Source organism: Ceratocystis lukuohia (assembly GCF_044167205.1).
Source record: "Ceratocystis lukuohia strain C4212 chromosome Unknown Supercontig5_pilon, whole genome shotgun sequence".
Lineage (NCBI taxonomy): Eukaryota > Fungi > Ascomycota > Sordariomycetes > Microascales > Ceratocystidaceae > Ceratocystis > Ceratocystis lukuohia.
In genome coordinates, this window is record NW_027263524.1 from 1223716 (window position 1) to 1242737 (window position 19022).

General features: G+C 47.1%; 8 protein-coding genes across 8 annotated transcripts; 6 read left to right on the plus strand and 2 right to left on the minus strand.

The window, feature by feature from the left end:
- Positions 1-16: 16 nt before the first annotated feature.
- On the plus strand, positions 17-1223 carry HOO65_050292 (retinol dehydrogenase 8; the record flags this gene model as incomplete). Its single annotated transcript, XM_071003432.1, has 2 exons — positions 17-151; positions 225-1223. 2 exons carry the CDS (start codon positions 17-19, stop codon positions 1221-1223), a joined length of 1134 nt encoding a protein of 377 aa, XP_070858351.1.
- Positions 1224-2608: 1385 nt separating this feature from the next.
- HOO65_050293 (GDP-mannose transporter) lies at positions 2609-4024 on the plus strand (the record flags this gene model as incomplete). Its single annotated transcript, XM_071003373.1, has 3 exons — positions 2609-2942; positions 3090-3470; positions 3588-4024. The coding sequence occupies 3 exons, from the start codon at positions 2609-2611 to the stop codon at positions 4022-4024; spliced, it is 1152 nt and encodes a 383-aa protein (XP_070858352.1).
- Positions 4025-5535: 1511 nt separating this feature from the next.
- HOO65_050294 (Lysophospholipid acyltransferase) lies at positions 5536-7142 on the plus strand (the record flags this gene model as incomplete). The annotated part of the gene is made up of 3 exons (XM_071003328.1): positions 5536-5551; positions 5607-6638; positions 6694-7142. The coding sequence occupies 3 exons, from the start codon at positions 5536-5538 to the stop codon at positions 7140-7142; spliced, it is 1497 nt and encodes a 498-aa protein (XP_070858353.1).
- A 2246-nt stretch (positions 7143-9388) lies between these two features.
- On the plus strand, positions 9389-10225 carry HOO65_050295 (Calcium permeable stress-gated cation channel 1; the record flags this gene model as incomplete). Its single annotated transcript, XM_071000839.1, has 1 exon — positions 9389-10225. One exon carries the CDS (start codon positions 9389-9391, stop codon positions 10223-10225), a length of 837 nt encoding a protein of 278 aa, XP_070858354.1.
- A 427-nt stretch (positions 10226-10652) lies between these two features.
- Positions 10653-11869, minus strand: HOO65_050296 (Proteasome-associated protein ECM29 -like protein; the record flags this gene model as incomplete). The annotated part of the gene is made up of 3 exons (XM_071003423.1): positions 10653-11174; positions 11220-11596; positions 11650-11869. The coding sequence occupies 3 exons, from the start codon at positions 11867-11869 to the stop codon at positions 10653-10655; spliced, it is 1119 nt and encodes a 372-aa protein (XP_070858355.1).
- Positions 11870-11945: 76 nt separating this feature from the next.
- HOO65_050297 (Proteasome component ECM29) lies at positions 11946-13577 on the minus strand (the record flags this gene model as incomplete). Its single annotated transcript, XM_071000840.1, has 1 exon — positions 11946-13577. The coding sequence occupies one exon, from the start codon at positions 13575-13577 to the stop codon at positions 11946-11948; it is 1632 nt and encodes a 543-aa protein (XP_070858356.1).
- A 48-nt stretch (positions 13578-13625) lies between these two features.
- Positions 13626-16435, plus strand: HOO65_050298 (uncharacterized protein; the record flags this gene model as incomplete). Its single annotated transcript, XM_071003176.1, has 7 exons — positions 13626-13707; positions 13810-14078; positions 14124-14490; positions 14674-14850; positions 15214-15260; positions 15304-15346; positions 15444-16435. The coding sequence occupies 7 exons, from the start codon at positions 13626-13628 to the stop codon at positions 16433-16435; spliced, it is 1977 nt and encodes a 658-aa protein (XP_070858357.1).
- A 1025-nt stretch (positions 16436-17460) lies between these two features.
- On the plus strand, positions 17461-18616 carry HOO65_050299 (putative double-stranded RNA/RNA-DNA hybrid binding protein; the record flags this gene model as incomplete). Its single annotated transcript, XM_071003446.1, has 3 exons — positions 17461-17516; positions 17643-17890; positions 17943-18616. 3 exons carry the CDS (start codon positions 17461-17463, stop codon positions 18614-18616), a joined length of 978 nt encoding a protein of 325 aa, XP_070858358.1.
- Between the last annotated feature and the right edge of the window lie 406 nt (positions 18617-19022).

The window sequence follows — 19022 nt, forward strand, 5'->3', positions numbered from 1 at the left end:
AAAACTCTTTGCAAACATGGAGGCCTCAACTGAAGCATCACCAGATATTACTGCGCTCAGTAGCGATTTACCATCACGTTCCAAACTTCAATTACCTGCAAGCTGTGACCCTCCTCAGCCAGATGGACCCAGGAAAGAGCTTGTGTGGATTGTATGTCCGCTGCATCCTCATAGAAGTAATATTCTTGTCCTACCCAGGTTTCTGAGCTAACATGGCGACTTAGGTTTTCGGTGGCACTGGCCACATGGGCCGATCCGTAGTAAAGACGGCTCTTGCACACGGCGACAAGGTAACTACAGTTGGCAAAAGATTCGAAACAAGTCCCGAAGTCATGATGGACCAGCCCAGAAACTGTCTCGGTGCTCTATGTGATGTTAGAGCACGCGAATCAGTTGCCCAGGTTATACAAAACACTCTGGACCACTTTGGTCGAATTGATGTTATTGCAAACTGCTCGGGATACGGGGTTATCGGCGCATGCGAGGACCAAGACGAACATGAGATACGCAACCAGTTTGAAACGAACTTTATGGGTGCTGTACACATTATCCAAGAGTCCTTGCCATATTTTAGACAACAAAATGGCGGCCGTTATCTAATCTTCAGCTCCCCAGCTGGCGCGCTGGGTGTCCCGGGCCTTGGGCCATTTTGTGCTACCAAGTATGCGGTAGAAGGGTTGATAGAAGCTATGTTATACGAAACCGACCCATTCAACGTCAAAGCCACTCTCGTTGAGCCCGGGCTAGTACGGCGAGATGATAACGACACAAATACAGAGGATAATCCGTTGCCAAGCTGGGGCCATTTTCTCATTACCCAGACTAGTGAGCCCTATTCAACCAACACATCTCCAGCGTTACACGCTAAAAGAATGTTTCAATGGCTAGGTGACAAACAGCCTACTAGTGCCATTAAATGTGCGGAGCTGATTTGGCAGCTAGCGCACTGTTCCTATCCACCGCTTCGTCTACTATTGGGCAGCTATGCAATCGAGAGTATCAGAGACAGGCTACGGTCGGTAACTGAAGAACTGGAAGACTGGAAACACCTAAACTACCCTTTAGCGCCAGATTGCGGACTGTCAGAACAAGAGATCAGGGACAGCGAGGTTTTTGGCAAGGAGACACTGCGACCGGCGTCCAAAGAAAACAGCCACGACCACGACCACGACCACGACCATGATCACGACAACGATAACAGCCACGACCATGACAATCAATAGTAACACACACCAATACCACTAACAACAGCATTGATAACAACGATATTGATATGGCGGAACTGAGACATCCAATGCCTGTTCATCTAAAAGAATATCAGGGGCATACAAAATAGAACTAGTATAACAAACAAAAAAGAAACAAGCCCTAGTTTCCTAGCTTACGACAGCCTGCTTGCACAGACAGAGGAAGGAGGCTCTGCACGGCTTATCCATACTAGCCAGGGAGAGAACACCAACCCAGATTAGCACTTTGTTTGAATAAACAAGACTGACAGGGTTGTAGTTGCGGAAATGAAAAGGAAAACTTCTTTCTACCTGTCAAACTCCAACAAAGATGACGATAAAATGAGAAAAGCGTTGCTGAAACCAATCCATGCGTTGAGGAAATAACCAGCTGCTATTATATAATTAACGGACGGTCAAGGCAATAATACAAACACTGGTCGAACATAATTGCTCTCCACTCACTCATCAGTAGAATTTATGCTGGTCATTGCGGCCAGCCTGCATGTCCCATTGCCTTAAAGTGCCAAAATGCCAAAATGTCAAAATATGAAGGTGAAAAAGGGGCTAGTGAAAGTTGGGTTGCCTGTAGGTCTCTAGGTTGTTCTCCACTGTTAGTACCCTCCAGTTAGTCTGGCAGCATGCACTAACAGATTATATGTATAGATAACAATATATACACCCCTAGGCTGAGTAATATTCGCACAGGGCTTTCTCTTCCAAGTCTGTTATTGCGGCATGTACTTATGCACTATATTCTATGCGGGAATGTACTTGCTAGCCCAGGCCGGTGTGAGACCAACTTTGGTTGGCTGGTGCTTCCCACCTGCCTGTTGCTATTTCTTTCTCAAGATCAGACAAACCAAGTTTTGCTGTACGTGTTCTCCGTTGTTAATGAGGAAGTTCCTTGTCATCTCCTTTGGCTTGATTTTTCCTTCTTCCCATCATCTCCCCCCCCGTTGTAATTTGCCTTTCGAAAAGCAAACAAAAAAAGAGAGTATCTGTGAATTTCTTTCTGATTACTTCTTCTCAGCAGCTTTGGTCTTCTAATTTCTCTTTTTTGCTCTCTTCGCTTCCCTTCTCACCAACCCTCTTGTGCCACTGCTTTTTCTAGAGTCCTATTTGGCCTTGTCCACTCGCTTTGTCTGTTCTGATACATTCTACCCATAGACTCTCATTTATTATTACTATTAACTTTTTTTTTTTTATTTACTTCACGTCTCATCCATTTTCAGGGAGAACTGCTGGACTCCCCCTGCCTCTGTTGTTTCTTTTTTCCTTCTTTCCAGATAGCGAGAACTTAAACTTCTCCTGCTAAACACGATAACGACCCTTCTCATACTCATTTCTATCCGCCCTTAGCACAATTTACTACATTCGAAATGTCTGATAAAAAGAACGAAGATTACGAGATGCGATCTCCTGGCTACGGAGAGCGTGACGGCTTCATCTCTGGACGCTCTTCCGCCCGCCAAAACAATGGCATCGACTTTACACGCATCAGCAACAGTCCTGGTATTTCCATCGTGGCCTACTGCTTTGCTTCTATCTCGATGACAGTAGTAAACAAATACGTCGTGTCCGGTAACTCTTGGAACTTGAATTTGTTTTACCTGGCTGTCCAGTCCATTGTTTGCAGTGGTACTATCTACGGCCTCAAGGAAGCCGGTGTTATCAAGGACCTCGCACCCTATGATCAATCCAAGGCAAAGAGATGTAAGTTAACCTCTAGATGCTTGCCTTACCTGCCTACCTCTCGAATACGCGAGACCCAGGACAAGACTCTGCCTGGACACAACCCAAGTCTACTTTAGTCCAACTAAATGTCACTCTTATCACTAACCGCTCTTGTCTTCCGTATAGGGTTTCCCATTTCTATGCTGCTTGTTGGCATGATCTACACCGGCATCAAAGCTTTGCAGTTCCTTTCGGTTCCCGTCTACACTATTTTCAAGAACCTTACAATCATTGTAATCGCCTACGGCGAGGTCCTTTGGTTTGGCGGAAATGTTACCCCTCTAGCTCTGCTTTCTTTTGGTCTGATGGTCCTGTCATCCATTGTTGCGGCTTGGGCTGATATTCAGCACGCCATCAGTGGCGAAGCTGTCGACTCCTCGGCTGTTGATGCCATGGCCACTTTAAATGCCGGTTATGCCTGGATGACTATGAACGTTTTCTGCACTGCCATGTACGTTCTTGCTATGAAGAAGGTTATCAAGACCATGAACTTCAAAGACTGGGACAGTGAGTATTCCCCTCCCCCTTTCCCCAAACAACCATTTGCTCTCCATGGACGTGCAACTAGCTATAAAAGGGTTTAGACCATTGGACTCATTGCTAATTATTGAAACCTTTTCCTAGCCATGTTCTACAACAACTTCCTTACCATCCCCGTACTGGTGGTCATGTCTCTCCTTGTTGAGGACTGGTCGAGCGAGAACCTTGCCAAAAACTTCCCTATCGAAAGCCGCAACAGCCTGATGATCGGCATGGTTTACTCTGGCCTTTGTGCTATTCTAATCTCGTACTGCTCGGCCTGGTGTATCCGTGTTACTTCGTCTACTACATACTCCATGGTCGGTGCCTTGAACAAGTTGCCGATTGCCATCGCTGGTCTGGTTTTTTTCGCTGCCCCGGTTACTTTTGGCAGTGTTACGGCCATCTTTTTGGGCTTTGTCGCTGGTCTAGTGTACGCATGGGCCCGTGTCCGTCAGAGTTCTGCCAGCAAAATGTCATTGCCCACATCTCGCGCCACCATGAGCGCCAGCTCTCAGAGCGCCCGCGATGCCAACTCATGAGCTCGAAATTTTGGTTCTAGAAAGCGTCTAACTAAGTTGCCCTTGCAGCCTAAATAATAGCGTTTATGATGAATTGATGAAGATCCAAGACTAGATTGGCAGCTTAAATATGAATTGCTGGTTGTCGGAACACAACTCTTTTGGACCTTAGACTACACCAAAACACGAATTGATTTTGTTTCATACCGGTCAGAATATGCTTAGCGGCAGTTTTATCATGAGTAATAAAGTGAAAATGTGCATGTACTGCGTAATAGAGTAAGCGGGCTTCTTTCTGTGGAAGAGCAGGTATCGGAAGTTGGTTAGATGGGTGTGAAGATAGATAAAATGGCCTTGGCTGATTTGGCAGAATTTTTCATGAAATCAACAGAAACTAAGCTGAGTAGATTTTGACAAGAGAATGAATGAATCTATCCCATCCAAGAATCAGGTTGGGCATTGCTGGTGATTTTGCTAGAATCAGGCCTAATATTATAACTTGTGAAGACTTGGGAAATACCTTTCACATGCAAACCCATCGCAGGCAAAGAAGAGGGGAAGTTGTTGTGAGAAGATCATCCAGGCTTTGTCCTCAACAAAATTAAGCTTATACCTTGAGCCAGCCAGGCAGATGTTGTCGACTTCAAGAATGCCCTGCTTAGGATGAAGACATCGACACCACTTACTCTACGTGAAATCGGCATAGCATCCCATTGCAAGTCACTTTCTTTTCGATATTAGAAACAACACATGGTAGTAGTTTTGCATATATCTGTAGTTCTATTCTTTCTTCCTGACTTGGTCTCGGCCTTCTTTTGTTGAAGGTCAGCTTACATAATATTTCCAGTCCCACCAAATTCCGACAACCTCAGGAACGGAAGCTGCAGCCGTTCGAGGTAGGAGCTTTTCCTGGTTGAATTTCTATTGCACCTTCTCGGACTCTTTTTTCTCTCTCCCTCTGCTTTTTTACTCTTGTCTTTTTCCTCTTCTTCTTTTACTCCTATTCTATCGCCATTTTCCATTTGTCAGGCTCAAGACATTGGCTCTTTTCCCCATCTCTTACGTCTTAAAATCTTGTTCTAAAATCATGGAAATGTCTACCATTTTCTACTCCACTTAGAACAACCTCAACGCTCTAGCCCTAAGTCCTCTTTTTCCCTCTTCTTTAACTCCGAATAGTTCCCTCCTTTTTTGCCTTGTGTCTTCACCTCTCTCTCCGTTTCGCCTATCATGCTCGAACTTGTTGATACACGTAAAGAATATCCTATTTCCCCTTTGCAGACACTTTATCAGGTTACTAACTGTTCTCTTGTTCAGCATTTCGGCAGATTGCGCCTACTATCGGAGCTTCTTCTGATGAGTGTTCGTTTATCCCATCCACCATACCCTTCATTATTGCACTTCTACTCCCTTCGTGGCTAACCCGTACTTTTTTCTTATATCTATAGTGAAGCTCATCTTTTCCTTTCTTCTTTCTTACCCTCTCTGCGGTCTTCTGAAGAGAATACCTGATAGCAAACCCGGTTGGAAGAATGGATTCATCATCGGGTAAGTCAATGTCTAACTACCGTCACATCACTTAAATCACTATTCATACTAACAGGTAATCCAAGTGTCTCTATATTCTATCTCGTTGGCCTTTTTGATCTCTGGGGCGGTGTTCAAACCCTTGCTATCAGTTCTATCGGAGCGTACCTAATCGCCTATTTCCTCCGTGGTAGTCCCTTTATGCCATGGATAGGCTTTGCCTTCTTGATGGGACATCTTTCCTACAATCATATTCTTCGTCAAATCATTGACGAACCATCGGCTGTTGATGTCACCGGAGCTCAAATGGTTTTAGTCATGAAACTAAATGCCTTCTGCTGGAACGTTGCTGACGGTCTTCTCCCTGATGATCAACTATCTGACTTCCAGCGCGATCGCATGCTTAAGGAGCTTCCGCCTTTGATTGACTATGCTGGGTATGTCCTCTTTTTCCCATCGCTGTTCGCTGGCCCGGCCTTTGACTACTCGGAATATCGCCAGTGGATCGACACCACCATGTTCGATGTTCCTACCACTGTTGAGCCCGCGAAGCGCCCTCCTGTTCGTAAGCAAAGAAGGATTCCCCGCAGCGGCGGCCCTGCCACTGCCAAAGCAATTATCGGTCTTCTTTGGATTGGTGCCTTTGTATTCCTAAGCGGCGTATACTACCCAGGGGCTCTACTAGAAGATTCCTTCTTACAGTATGGTTTCCTCAAGCGCATCTTGGTTATGTACTTGGTTGGTGTAGCTGCCCGTACCAAGTACTATGGTGTTTGGACTCTAACTGAGGGAGCCTGTATTCTGGCTGGTATTGGTTATAATGGTGCTGATCCAGTCACTGGCAAAATCTCATGGAACCGACTCCAAAACATCGATCCCTTGGCTGTTGAGACCGCACAGAATCCACGAGCTTATCTGGGCGGCTGGAATATGAATACTAGCAACTGGCTCCGCAATTACATTTATCTCCGCGTTACACCTCGTGGCAAAAAGCCCGGATTCCGTGCTAGTTTGATGACCTTCGGTACTAGTGCCTTCTGGCACGGTTTCCACCCCGGATACTACATGAGCTTTATTCTAGCAAGCTTTATCCAGACGTCAGCAAAGAGTAGGTTTATTCCCAACTTGTATCCATGGAGTAGAACCCTTTCTAACAAATTCAGATTTCCGTCGCTATGTCCGACCTTTCTTTTTAGATCCCCATACCGGCAAGCCAACCCCGAACAAGAAGATATATGACTTCATTTGTCCTATTGCGACTCAGCTCATATTCTCTTTTGTGGTTGTTCCTTTCCTCGTACTCTCATTCCGCGATTCATGGGAGGTCTGGCGCCGTCTGCATTACTTTGCCATTGTCGGTGTGCAACTAGTCATGGTCTTCTTTGCGTCCCCAGCCAAGGGCTTCCTGCGCAAGCAGCTTGAGACCCGACAAGCCAAGGGTCGCTTCTTCGGCCCACGTCCAAGCCTTTCAAGAAACGCTAGCACAGATAGCGTCTCATCAACCCACCCCGTTCTTGGTGTTGCTGACAACATTGAGAAGGATGTGACGGAAATGGTAGAAGAGATCAAAGCTGAGATTGAAGCCAAGCAAAAGAGTTTGAAAAAGGATTAGATTACTTGACTGGGACTTGTAGTGTGGCGATGGTATTAACATCTACAACACAGGTACTTAAATTAAAATAAGGAGCGTCGTTAGGGAATTTTTAAAATGATAACGTCAATGATAAGCGAATGCACCAAAAATATCGACCCTCAAGACAAAACAGACCATAAAAACACAACAAAACATCTAATCAATTGAAACTAAGTGTTATGCTCTTCTGTAGACACTGTAGCAGCTTTTTGACGAGTTCTTAAATTATGACCAGCCTTACCACACAAGTTCCACACTGCCTTACCCTCGCTAGTCCCGACCTTCCCTGACCACCACTTCGGGATAATTCTGCCATCACCTGCGCATCAACGTCTTTCTGATCAATCTCACTCCTTCCCTCATCTATAACGATCTCCCCTCTATTGTGTAGCTTAGTTCTTTTTCTTCTATGACGCCTGCTAAGGGTCTCATTTGCCTGTCGAAGGATCTGGACCTCGGACTTCAACAAGGTGTTCTGGCACATTGTTGTGTTCATTCCTTTTGAAAATGACTCAAGTGCCTGGATAATTGGTGTTGGGGAGCTGCTTTGATGCCTTCTAACTCGCTTTTCAAGATATTCAGATTGAGAATTGGCTTCTAGCACTGTCTTTGGCGTCTTAGAAACCCAAGGGTCGGGGAGGCCGGCCTCCTCCTCGATCGGTGTTGGAGTCCGTAGCTGCACATCAAGCTTTAACCTGTTCCTCTAGATCGGATAGTTTGCACGATTCAGGGACAATATCGCTTCGAGAAGGCTTGCTGTGATATCGATCATAGAGGGTACTAGGCGGGACTTTGTATATCCTTGCAGCGCGATAAATGTGTAAATTTGGGTCATTTCAAAGGGCCTGAAGGGTGAGAATTATATTTCTTTCTTTATTCAACTGTGGCATATTCAGTGGTTGAGAAATAGTTGAAAAGGGGAAAGTAAAGGGAGTTGTGGGATTTTTTTCTGATTTCCCATGCTTCACGACTTCCTATGAACTTACATTAGTGTTTCCATGTCATCAATAATAAGTTGTGGTCAACTGGCAGAGTATGGCATCTTGGCTTTTGCATCTACTGGGGGTGTACTTGTCTGAGAAGTTTTCCCACTTCGCTAATAGCAGCTTTGTCGATGTGCAGAGATGCAGTGATTCAGGGAATTATCACCCACATAGTATCCTGTAAGAGAAGCTGCCTTGTAATGGCAGTGCCAGGTCTGAGATGCACTTGCTTGACTTGTCAAGGCAGGTGCTTTAATCATTGTGTGTTTCTTTTTCTGCGCTTTTTCTCCTTCTTTCCTTTCCATCATTGTCGCCCTTTCCCTCAACACAGCAAACTGAGGGGTTGGGTTGTGTATTTACTTTCCTTTCTTTCATTGTCCAGTTCATTCTACATTACGACGCTCCTGCCATTTGAGGGTGGCTTTTCCCAACAAAAAAAATCTATAAACAAGGAAGAAGATCCTCTCCCTCTTCTTTCTCGTGAAAACTTCTCAAGATTGTCCACACTCATAGATGGCTACTTCATTCCCAAAGTTAGCCTTGTCATCACTTTATTTTTCTCATCCTGCCTCTTCTGCTGGCCTATGGCTGACTGTATGATCCCAATCCAATCGATACCACTGTGCATTATCACCCCTGTCTATAAATTGACAACGCACTCAAGCTTGGTTAAGGTTCCCAGCCTGGCATAAACCAGTCCAGCCTCATTCCAGGCCATTATTTTTACACCTTGCCAACCTTGTGATTTCCTCTTCATCAACTGCTTGGGTTTACTTGGTTTTTCAACATCTTTTGCGCCTTTTTTATCTAAATATCTTCTCGGTATTGTCCCCTGAATTTCTTTCTTGTTTGCTCTATTATTATTTATTAACCTAACCCTAAAACCAGGCTGACAACACGTACCACCCACCCACAGTGCTACATAAAGCATGGCAGACAACCTATAGCTTGCAACTACAATGGTTGTGGTTGCATTGGAAGCTGTATACGATGTGTTATGTTTGCTAGCGAAGCGCTCAGTCGGAGACTCAGAAGTCCAAGAAAACTGTTCAGGCGAGTCCATTGTGAATCCTGGAAAAGGCGATTTGCAATTCTCGTTTTGGATCTCGGTAGCACTAGGTGCTCCTTCATTTTTAGCTTTTTGCGTAAGTATTTACATGCCTCCTTTTTCACTTTTATCATGTGTCACATATCTCTAAAACCATATACTGATAGTCATTCTTGGAGTTGTAGTTCCTTAGAATGCGATGGGCGACTCTCTACTCAGCGTGGAAACGCCGTCTAGATTCCTTGATAGGTCTCCCAACATTGCCTAACACCTTCCTCGGATGGATCCCTGCTCTATACCGAATCACTGACGAACAAGTTCTTGCATCCACTGGCCTCGATGCATTTGTTTTCCTGCTCTTTTTTAAAATGTCTGCCTGTCTTTTCTCCATCATGTTCTTTTTCGCCCTCACTGTCTTATTGCCTATAAACAGTACTATGTTCCCTTCTGGAGATGGTGTTGCGAAGTCCAAACTACAGGTGCAGACACACAGCCTTTGGGACGAAAGCTCTGTTGATAATAACAGAACTGTTACCCAATGCACTGATCTTACACATAATGATCATCCCTGTGTTGGCGGCGCCAAGCTGCAGATTTTTACTGGATCTTATCTGGCGTTTACATACTTTTTCACCTTCCTGACCCTATATATGGTTGACCGACACACTCGCTGTATTCTTCACATACGTCAAGACCATCTTGGAACTCAATCTACTATTACCGATCGGACTTTCCACATCACTGGTATTCCCCGAGATGCCAAGTTTATAAATCCTAGCCTCATTTCTAAACTATTGGACCCATGGATATATGATGAACCTCCTAGTGGTGAAGGCTCAACTACGCAATCGTCTGGGGCCAGCAGTCCGAGTGGAGGATTAGCAGTGCTTGCGCCAACCCCAAACTTGTACTCGGACAACGACTCATTCAGACCGCCAGCCTTGGGATCAAGCCTCGCCTTTGACGGACAGAATCAAGGCCCCAGTCCATTGGACAGTAATATCAGTCTTGGCGATACACATATTTGGTGAGAGACATGAACACCCCCGATCTATTCTTCCTATTGCCACGCTTACAGTCTCTTTTAATGCTTGTCATGCTTTCTTTACCTGACTTCATCGCTATTTTTTCCTTCACTCCAGTTACTCCTTACAACACCCCCCACCAGTCTTTATTGATTTACAGTGATGTTTTTTAACCTAACGCCCTGATTTTCAACCCATCCTTATCTTACTACCATTTACCATGTCATCTATTTTCCGTTTATTTGAGCGGGAAACGTTTTTCGTTGTTTTTGTTCACTTCATACCAAAAATTCGACCAGTGTCGTTTCACTACTATATCATTCCCATTCATCACGTCATATATTTATATTTTCTTTATTGAGAGCGGGAGACATGCTTATCGCCTACGCTCACTTCAATCCACTAACATAGGACTCTAAACCATTTGCTAGGCTTATTCATTCAGCTGCTTTAGCTGGTCCAGAACCTTCTGCCACCGCCTCTGCACATTTACGCCTCTCTCTCTTTCTAGTCCAGCTTGTGCAATTGTAAGTAGCTTAATATTTTCCTCCTTTCCAGTTTCGCCAAATAAACCCTTCTTCCATGCACTGACCACGGCTTCTAACGCTGCAACACGCGCAATCCGCTGCGCTTCTGTTCCAACCTCAACAGTCTCTAGGTCTAAGCTTTGAAGTAACCTGTCTGCTACAGCAAAATCACCATCAAGACAAGGGCGCACGGCAGATGCCTTGACCATGAGCTCGGCGATGGCTTGGTACCACACCTTGCGACGGATTGGGGCTAGACTAGGCTCAGTGAGGTACAGTGTTGTGTGTGTGACGATAGTGGAGACTATGGCGAATGGATCCTCAGAGAGCTTGTTGATGCTGTATCCATGTGCAAGGGCAGAGAGTGCATTGGCGGCTAGGTCTGTGTGGATTGCATTGGCTTCCCAGTCAGTTGAATCAATACCGACCTTGTCCTCATGTTAGGAAGTAAGGTCATCCAGGGACGGAGTCACGACGGTTGCAATTTCGTCAAGTAGATCAAGATCAGTATGGATATTGGCAAACTTCCATAGCATGGGAAAGGCGTGGCTTTTGTACTCGGCATTGTTGCGTTTGGCTTCACATAGCGCAATCTTTTTCTGGTGAGCCACAGCTAGCGCGTCGTCTTTCCGGAGACAATTGGCCTTCTCGACAAACACTGGGAATGACTCCAGAACCTTTTCCTTGCCAGTGAAGCTCTTCAACGCCAACACTTTATCGAGAACGGGCCAGATTAACTTGATATTGGCGTCGGAAAATTGGCCTGTAGCCTCGGCGACACTACTGAGAGACATGATGAGATCGCCAATGCGCCAGTGTGATGCATATCCCACTTGGATGTTTCGAGGGCCTTTTCAACCAAACCAACAACTTCAGGGACATACTGAGCCGCTGTTCTGTTACTTCCACCATGTTGGTCCCAGATGGAAATAAAAACGGTTCGACAATACTCGTCTACGTCGTGACTAGCAAAGAACGTGAATGGAAGCAAAATGGATTCCATAGTTGTAAACACATCCATCGACGTTTTAGACAGTGCTAATAAAGCATCCGAAACCTTGTGACGTCGTTTCTCATCCTCGGCGGCAAAGTAACGGTCAATGAGCTTCTCGCAAAACTTCATTTTTGAAGATGCCCCAGCAACACGCATTCCATAGGCTGCTGCTTTGGCGTATGACTTACTGACCTCGTCATTGCTATCAAACAGGTGCTTCAAGAAGAGTCATCAGCTTCCCGCTCATGGGTTTAACGTCCATCGCATGTCGAGTGAACAGGGTACCCAAAACACGCCCACATCCAATCTTGGTAGGCATGCCTATGGCGGACTTGATAGTAGCCTCGAGATTAGGGTAAAGTGCCTCGATGGTTGGACCATCTGCGAAACGAAGGCATTCATCCACAGCTTCAGAAAGTGGCGATCGGTTGGCGAGAGCGGCGCGCTTTTTATCAATGCGTTCTTTGGTGTCATGGCTAACCCTTTGGTACGCATAGCCTACTACATCGGGCTCAATATTACTCAGGAGGCCTAAAAGATGGGGGACAAGACGCGGAGTATAAGGGCGCAAATTTCGACCACCCTTTTTACAGATATCGAGAAGCATAACAGTGGAAAATACTTTGACATCCTCGATAGAACTATCGGTTCCTTTGTCAGAAAGCAAAAACTCTAGAGCCTGCCCCATCATAGCTTTGGTGGACGTGTTTTCCGAGGAGTTTTCTAGCGTGCGAATCAAGGTCTTGGATAGCACCATGCAAAGATCGAGGGCGGCCTTTCGAACACTTCCCTTGACGTCATCAATGACCTTGAGGGACACAACCCAGAGAGTAGAATAATATCTCTCGTATTGCGAGTACTTGCGGCCTTGAATCAAGTCTGAGATGGCCGAACAGCTGGCTTCCCGAACCCGCCATTCCTTGCCTACAATGTTCTTGAGTAGGTCCTCCATGATGAGATCAAAGTGCTGGTTGAGTATTGCGGTAGGCTCCTTGACCGTGGCCTTCCAAATGTTGTTCATAGAGCGTTGGAAATTCGGGTTTGGATCGAACCGGTAGTGGTAAAGCTTAGGATAGAGCTTCGGATCAACTTCAGTATTAGAAATGATGTTGCTGAGACCGAAATGGCCAAAAGCCGAGCAGGTGGACCATGTAGCAGCATTTGAAGCAAGAGACATGAATTTGTAGATCAGCGTCTGGTCACCAACTTCGGAAGCTACATTCACAATGTCTTTGTATGATGTCACCGACTGACCGTCTCCAGTTGGGAGAGCTCCGGCATCAAAAAGCTCTGTATCTTGGTCCACGTTCATCCGAGTCTGATTTCCAGTGAATGCCGAAACAAGGTCTTCGAATAGCTGCGTCCGGAGTGCCTCATCGCCCTTCTCATACACCAAAGTTAGACCACGTGAAGCAGTCTCTTGTACCATATCATCATGAGCACTGAGTAGCCTCATGAAGGAGGCTTGGGCCTCACGTAGACGCTGATGAACCTCTGTCACATGAGAGCAGTATTGCACAAAGCTGAACAGCCAAACACCAGAGGCCTTGAGGAGGGAGGGCTTGGTGTCCTTGGTATTCTGAATTAATCTGTCCAAAACCATACTCAAGAGATGAGGACGCTTTGGCGTCATGTAGGCAATGGAAAACGAATCAATGTTAACTAGAAGCTTCACAGAATCAGCATCCCATCCAGCAGTAAGAGCAACAATAGCCTCTCCAATAGTGAAATGGACTTCAATACCTTTCAATTCATGCAGCTTGAAGAGTTCCTCCAAAATCATAGGCACGAAGTTATTGGCATCGATAGCCTCGGTATCGGTATAATCGAGGGTCATAGCAAGGCGCCCTAGACAAGTAATTGCCTTTTCATTACCCTTCTTAGCATGAGTCAAGAGCAGTTTGATGATCTCTTTGACGTTGCTCTCCCCAGTGATAGGGGGGATGGAAAGCCTAGCCGTCCAGAGGGTTAGCAAACCATCAAAGATAGCATTCAATGATGCCTGTGTGCCCTTAGAACCCGTGTCTTTTAGCAACAGAGATCAAAAAACTTACCTCCTTCAACCTTAGGAAAAGGAAATAACCCTAAGGAACCCTTACTAGAGACGACAAACAGCACAGCAGGTGTAGAGGCGGAGGAGAAAGAAACCAGTCCGCAGGCGGAGCCAACGACAACCGGCGCGCACGTGGAGCAGCCGGAGAAGAAGGAAACAACAAAGGGAAAACAGGCTGCCAAGGAGAGGAAGCACAGTGGACCACCCACCGAGAAAGAACGCAACCTCGCAATGGCCATGAAGCACATAGCCGAGGAAAAGAAACAGGTGGAAATGAAAGGCAAGGTATACCTCTGGCTGGTGGAAAAAATCCCAGAGATATGCAACTAGGCCATCTCAATGGTGAAAGGGGATGCCGACGTAAGGATGCTGGCGGGACACGTTTCTGCCGAATTCAGAGCAGCGTTCCAGAAGCTGCAGCACAGGGGCCACGCCCCAAACCCTGGACAAACCGAAAAGAAGAGACAAAGTCCGGAAACAGGCAAGGCCACAAAGCCCAAGTGGACGACTGCCCAGAAGCAGGAGGCGCCGAGTGGGAAAAGGACGTACGCGACAGTTGCCAAGCAGGCCACCGGAGGGATCAAACAGCCGGTAGCCCAGAAAAAGACAACCATCAAATCTCCCAGCAAGGAGGGAGAGCAAATGGTCAGAGTCTTCATTCAGGGACCGACCGAAGGCAAAGAAGAGGCGGCAAACCGTGAGTTAGCAAAGACTTTTGGGGGGACACCCAAAGAGTTAGGCACAAAGAAAGTAAACTCTGGCTGGGCATTCCACACCAAAAAAAGCACAGCGACAGATGCGAACATGGAACGAGCCAGGATCGCATACAGAGCGAAGGCATGCGAAGTATAGAAGAAGTGGATCCACGCACGGATCACAGGACTGGAGGACTTCTATGTGCTCGGTGAGGAGGGCCCCGTGCCCATCAGAGCCGAACAATGGTTCTCCGAGCAAATCGCGAAACAGACCAGAGGCCAAGTCAAGGCCATAAAGAGGTGCAGAACCTCAGCACTGCCCCTATGCCGCACCTGCTGGGAACTACACCCCACGGCGGGGTGTAAAGCAAAACAGAGATGCAGGCTCTGTGGAAGCCCAGACCACCCCGAAAAGAAACACTCTGGAGCTCCTGCGCCATGCATTGTCTGTAAAACAGCAGGCCACTCCGCAGGGGAACCCGAATGCAAAAGGGGAGCCCACGCGGAGAGAACGGTGACAGAGCCAGCAGACAAGACTCAGGACACCAGTGGGAAAGACAGCCAAGCCCGTAAAAAGAGGAAAATAATGTCCCTGGCTGACCCTGAGCCGAACGAAGAACCAACCCAGTCCTAACAAGACCAATGTTAGAGAACCTAACAATCTGGAGCGTCAACGCAGGAAAAAGGGGACCAAGCCATGAGGAGACACTACAAAATGCTGCCAGGCAGAGAGGAGATGTCCTATTGGTACAAGAACCCTGGATCGGACTGCGTAAGGACAGGACAAAGGACCACCCAGAATATACTTGACACAGCCCGAGAGACAGATGGGAGGTCCGCCCCAGAAGCTTTGCCTATGTACGAAAAAACATAAAGACGATGGAGATGCACCAAGCGCACACAGACCTGTGCCCTATCCGTCTAAATACAACGAAAGGAACACTTCAAATAATAGGGGCATACAGTGCACCAACAGGCAGTATAAGGCCGGGAGAGGGACTACAGGAACTCATGCGAACAGAAAAAGACAACGCATGGATTACACTGGGGGACCTCAACGCACACCATGGAACCTGGGATGTCAACCCCATGGAAAATGAAGCGGGGAAGATCCTAGAGAACTGGATGACAGAAAATGACCTCACCATGCTCAACGACAAAGAAGAACCCACACACAAGTATGGGAGAGTCATAGACCTAGTCATCGCACCTCAAGCCACAGTGGGTAAATGGGTAACCAGTATGAACATAATACCAGGAAGCATGAGTGATCACGAGATTGTTGAAGTCAAAGTGAGAGCAAGGGCAGCCCGAAAAAGACCCGAGGCAAAATGGAGGTTAAGGAAAATGAACACCAATACCTTCGTCGCAGAATGCAAACGAGAAGCTGACCAACTGGAAAAGCTTCTGGAGAGCAACAGTGACGAAGTAAACAAATTGGAGCTCATAGCCAAGGAACTGACAGCAGCAGTGGAAAGAGCACTTGAGGCGTCAACCCCAAAAACGCCCTCCAATATCGCGCTCAAACCATGGTGGAACGATGCATGCAAAGAACAGAACGCCCAAATGCGCAGTGCACGAACAGCCTATCGCAATCAACCTGTGGACGTCGAGAAGAGGACTGAGTACAAGAAACAAAAAAAAGCCATGAGGTGGGAAATCGTGAAAGCTAAAAAGTCCCTCATGAGCAAGATTGTTGTGGACCTGAAAGAACCAAAGGATGTCTTCCGCGCAGTTAAATGGGCCGACGACAAGACAGACAGGGGTATCCCTCTATTGCAGAGACCAGACCAAACGAAAACCATCTGCACAGCCGAGTCAGTGGCTCTTCTCCTGGAGACACACACAAAGGAACACACAGAAAAGGAGTGGCATTTTCACGAGCCCAACCCAGAGGCAAATGAATGGTCACCACTCACCAGTGAGGAAGTGAAAGCTTCTCTGTGAAAACCTGTGAATACAGCCCCAGGAGCAGACCGCATCACGAATGAGGTCTGGAAAAGAGCATAGGAACTGCTAGGCAGCATGATAACAAAGTTATACAACCTTTGTTTGGAGAGCGGGAACCACCCCAGCATTTTCAAGAAGGCAGACTTGGTCGTGATCCCAAAGCCGGGACGCCCACACAATGAGCCCTGATCATATCGACTCATATATCTCCTGCTCACCCTGGGAAAGGGCCTGGAGAGAGCCGTGGCTAAGAGGATGGCGGAAGAAGCAATAGAGAAAAGGATCATCCCATGGAACTACATCTGTGCAGTACCGAAGAGGGCAGTTACAGACCTCCTCATTGAGCTGCGCGAAAGAATAGAAGACGCGTAGTACTGGAAAAGAGTTACTTCGATACTGACCTTCGACATAAAAGGAGCATACGACGCAGTCGAACCAGAGAGAATGGAAAGACAGCTGTCTGAAAACTGATGGCCAACCAAACTATGTTGCTGGGCAAGAAGTTTCATGGAGGGAAGGACTGCCTGCATGCAAACAGAGGAGGGCTGGACAACGAAGCGAGTAGGAGGCTCCCTCCCACAAGGCTCTCCAGTCTCGCTGATTCTCTTCATGCTTTTCATGGCTCCCATCTACAGGAGGATACCTCATCTCTTGGGATACGCAGATGATGGGGCGCTGGTAGTTAGTGGCCAAACTTTCAATGACAACTGCCAGAAAATCAAAACACTGATGGAGACAGTGACAGAGTGGACAGTACAGAACAGGTTAGAACTAGACCCAGGAAAATCAATACTCCTGCACATCAAGGGCAGAAGAAGGATCACTGACAATCCATCCGTCACGATTGAGGGACTAGGCGAAGTGAACCCCACACCAAAAAAGCAGTCAATGCAATGGTTAGGACTCCATTTCGACGCCGGCCTCCTCTTCAACAGGCACATCATGAAAACGACAGCAAGCATCAACTGCGTAGCCAACAGCCTGAGATATCTGGCTGGGTGCTACAAGGGAGCAGACACAGCATGCATGCTGAACGCAGCCCAGGCGTGTGCGATGAGCAAAGCACTTTTCACAACGAGTGCGTGGATGGGAACTGAAACGATGAAAACAGCAGCAGAGAAATTCAACGTCGCAATCAGAAACTGCCTGAGGGCAGCCCTACCCATGTACTACACAATGCCAAAAGAGTGCCTACATCACACAGCAAGCTTCCCACCAATCGAACTCATGTGGGAGGACGAAAAAAGAAGGGAAGCTATACACTGGCACACACTGGACAAGGATCATACACTGAGAGGAGCTCAGTACAATCCAGTCATGTTAAGGCTATGAAGAATGCTCCCAGTGAGAATGGAAACCCACACAACACTGAGACCGAAAGTCACCAGGCCAAGCATGCCCCCTTGAAAGTGGCTCAGCAAGGAAAGAGAAGCAGAGAAACACAGAGAGGAGGTAAACATGGCACCCTTAGGGACCCTGATAGCCTACTCCAATGGCTCGAAAGACATAAAGGGGAACACAGGAGCAGGGTGGGTCACCACCACAAATGGAGCTACCCTGGAAACAGGACACACAGCTCTAGGCAAATGGATGGAGGTGGCAGACGCAGAAGTGTACAGAGCCTGTGAGGCAGCTAGGCAGGCAGCAGCACACGAGGACGCTGAGGAAATCTGGATATGTCTGGACAACCAAGGAATAGTCGACCAACTACACAACCCACAAACACAAAACAGTACCTCCCAGGACATCATTGATGAAACAAAAAGGGCCCTGAACACATGGAAGAGCAAGGATGACAGGAGACACATCCAAGTGCTCTGGGTCCCAGGACATGTAGGCCTGGAGGGAAACGAACAAGCTGATGCACAAGCCAAGCTTGGATGCCTCAGGTCTAACTTTGATCCCTGTGCCAGCCTGGCAGGGGCACAAAGATGGAGGAGAGACCAACTGCATAAGGAGTACAAGAAGTGGTGGAAGGAGCAGGAAGGATACCACCCACTTGACAGTATCCCATTCAACCCCCCGTTCTGCGTGTCGGGCTATAAAGGCCTGGACAGAACAGAACTGGGGCACAACCTGGCTGCCAGGACAGGACATGGACACTTTGACCAGTACCACAACTGTTTCAACCATCAGTGCCCACACAAATGCACTCGATGCAACCAGCCCAAAGAATGAGGACACATATGGACGTGCAGGACTTTACCAAGGCCTTGGAGCCAAAGGTTTACAGACAAGCTACTGAAAAACACAAAAGCAACAAAGTACATTGCTAGCGTGCTACATCAGAACCTGAAGCACCTACAACAGCCTGCACACACACACAGCACAGCTGCACACAGAGAGGGTATGATGAGGTGAGGGAGGAGTCAGGGGACAGAGAGGGGAGGATGAGCAAGGAAGGGAGGAAGAGAAGCAAGAGAGGGGGTCATGGGGAAAAACCCCCAAAAAAAAAGGAAAAAAGAAGACAAGAGCAGAAGGAGATGTCGAAAAAACTCTGAAGAGTTTCAGAAGGGCCCTTTCTCCAGAGGCCCATGGTCTAACAGAAAGTCTGATTCAGAAGTAGCAGGATGTGCTAGCATAA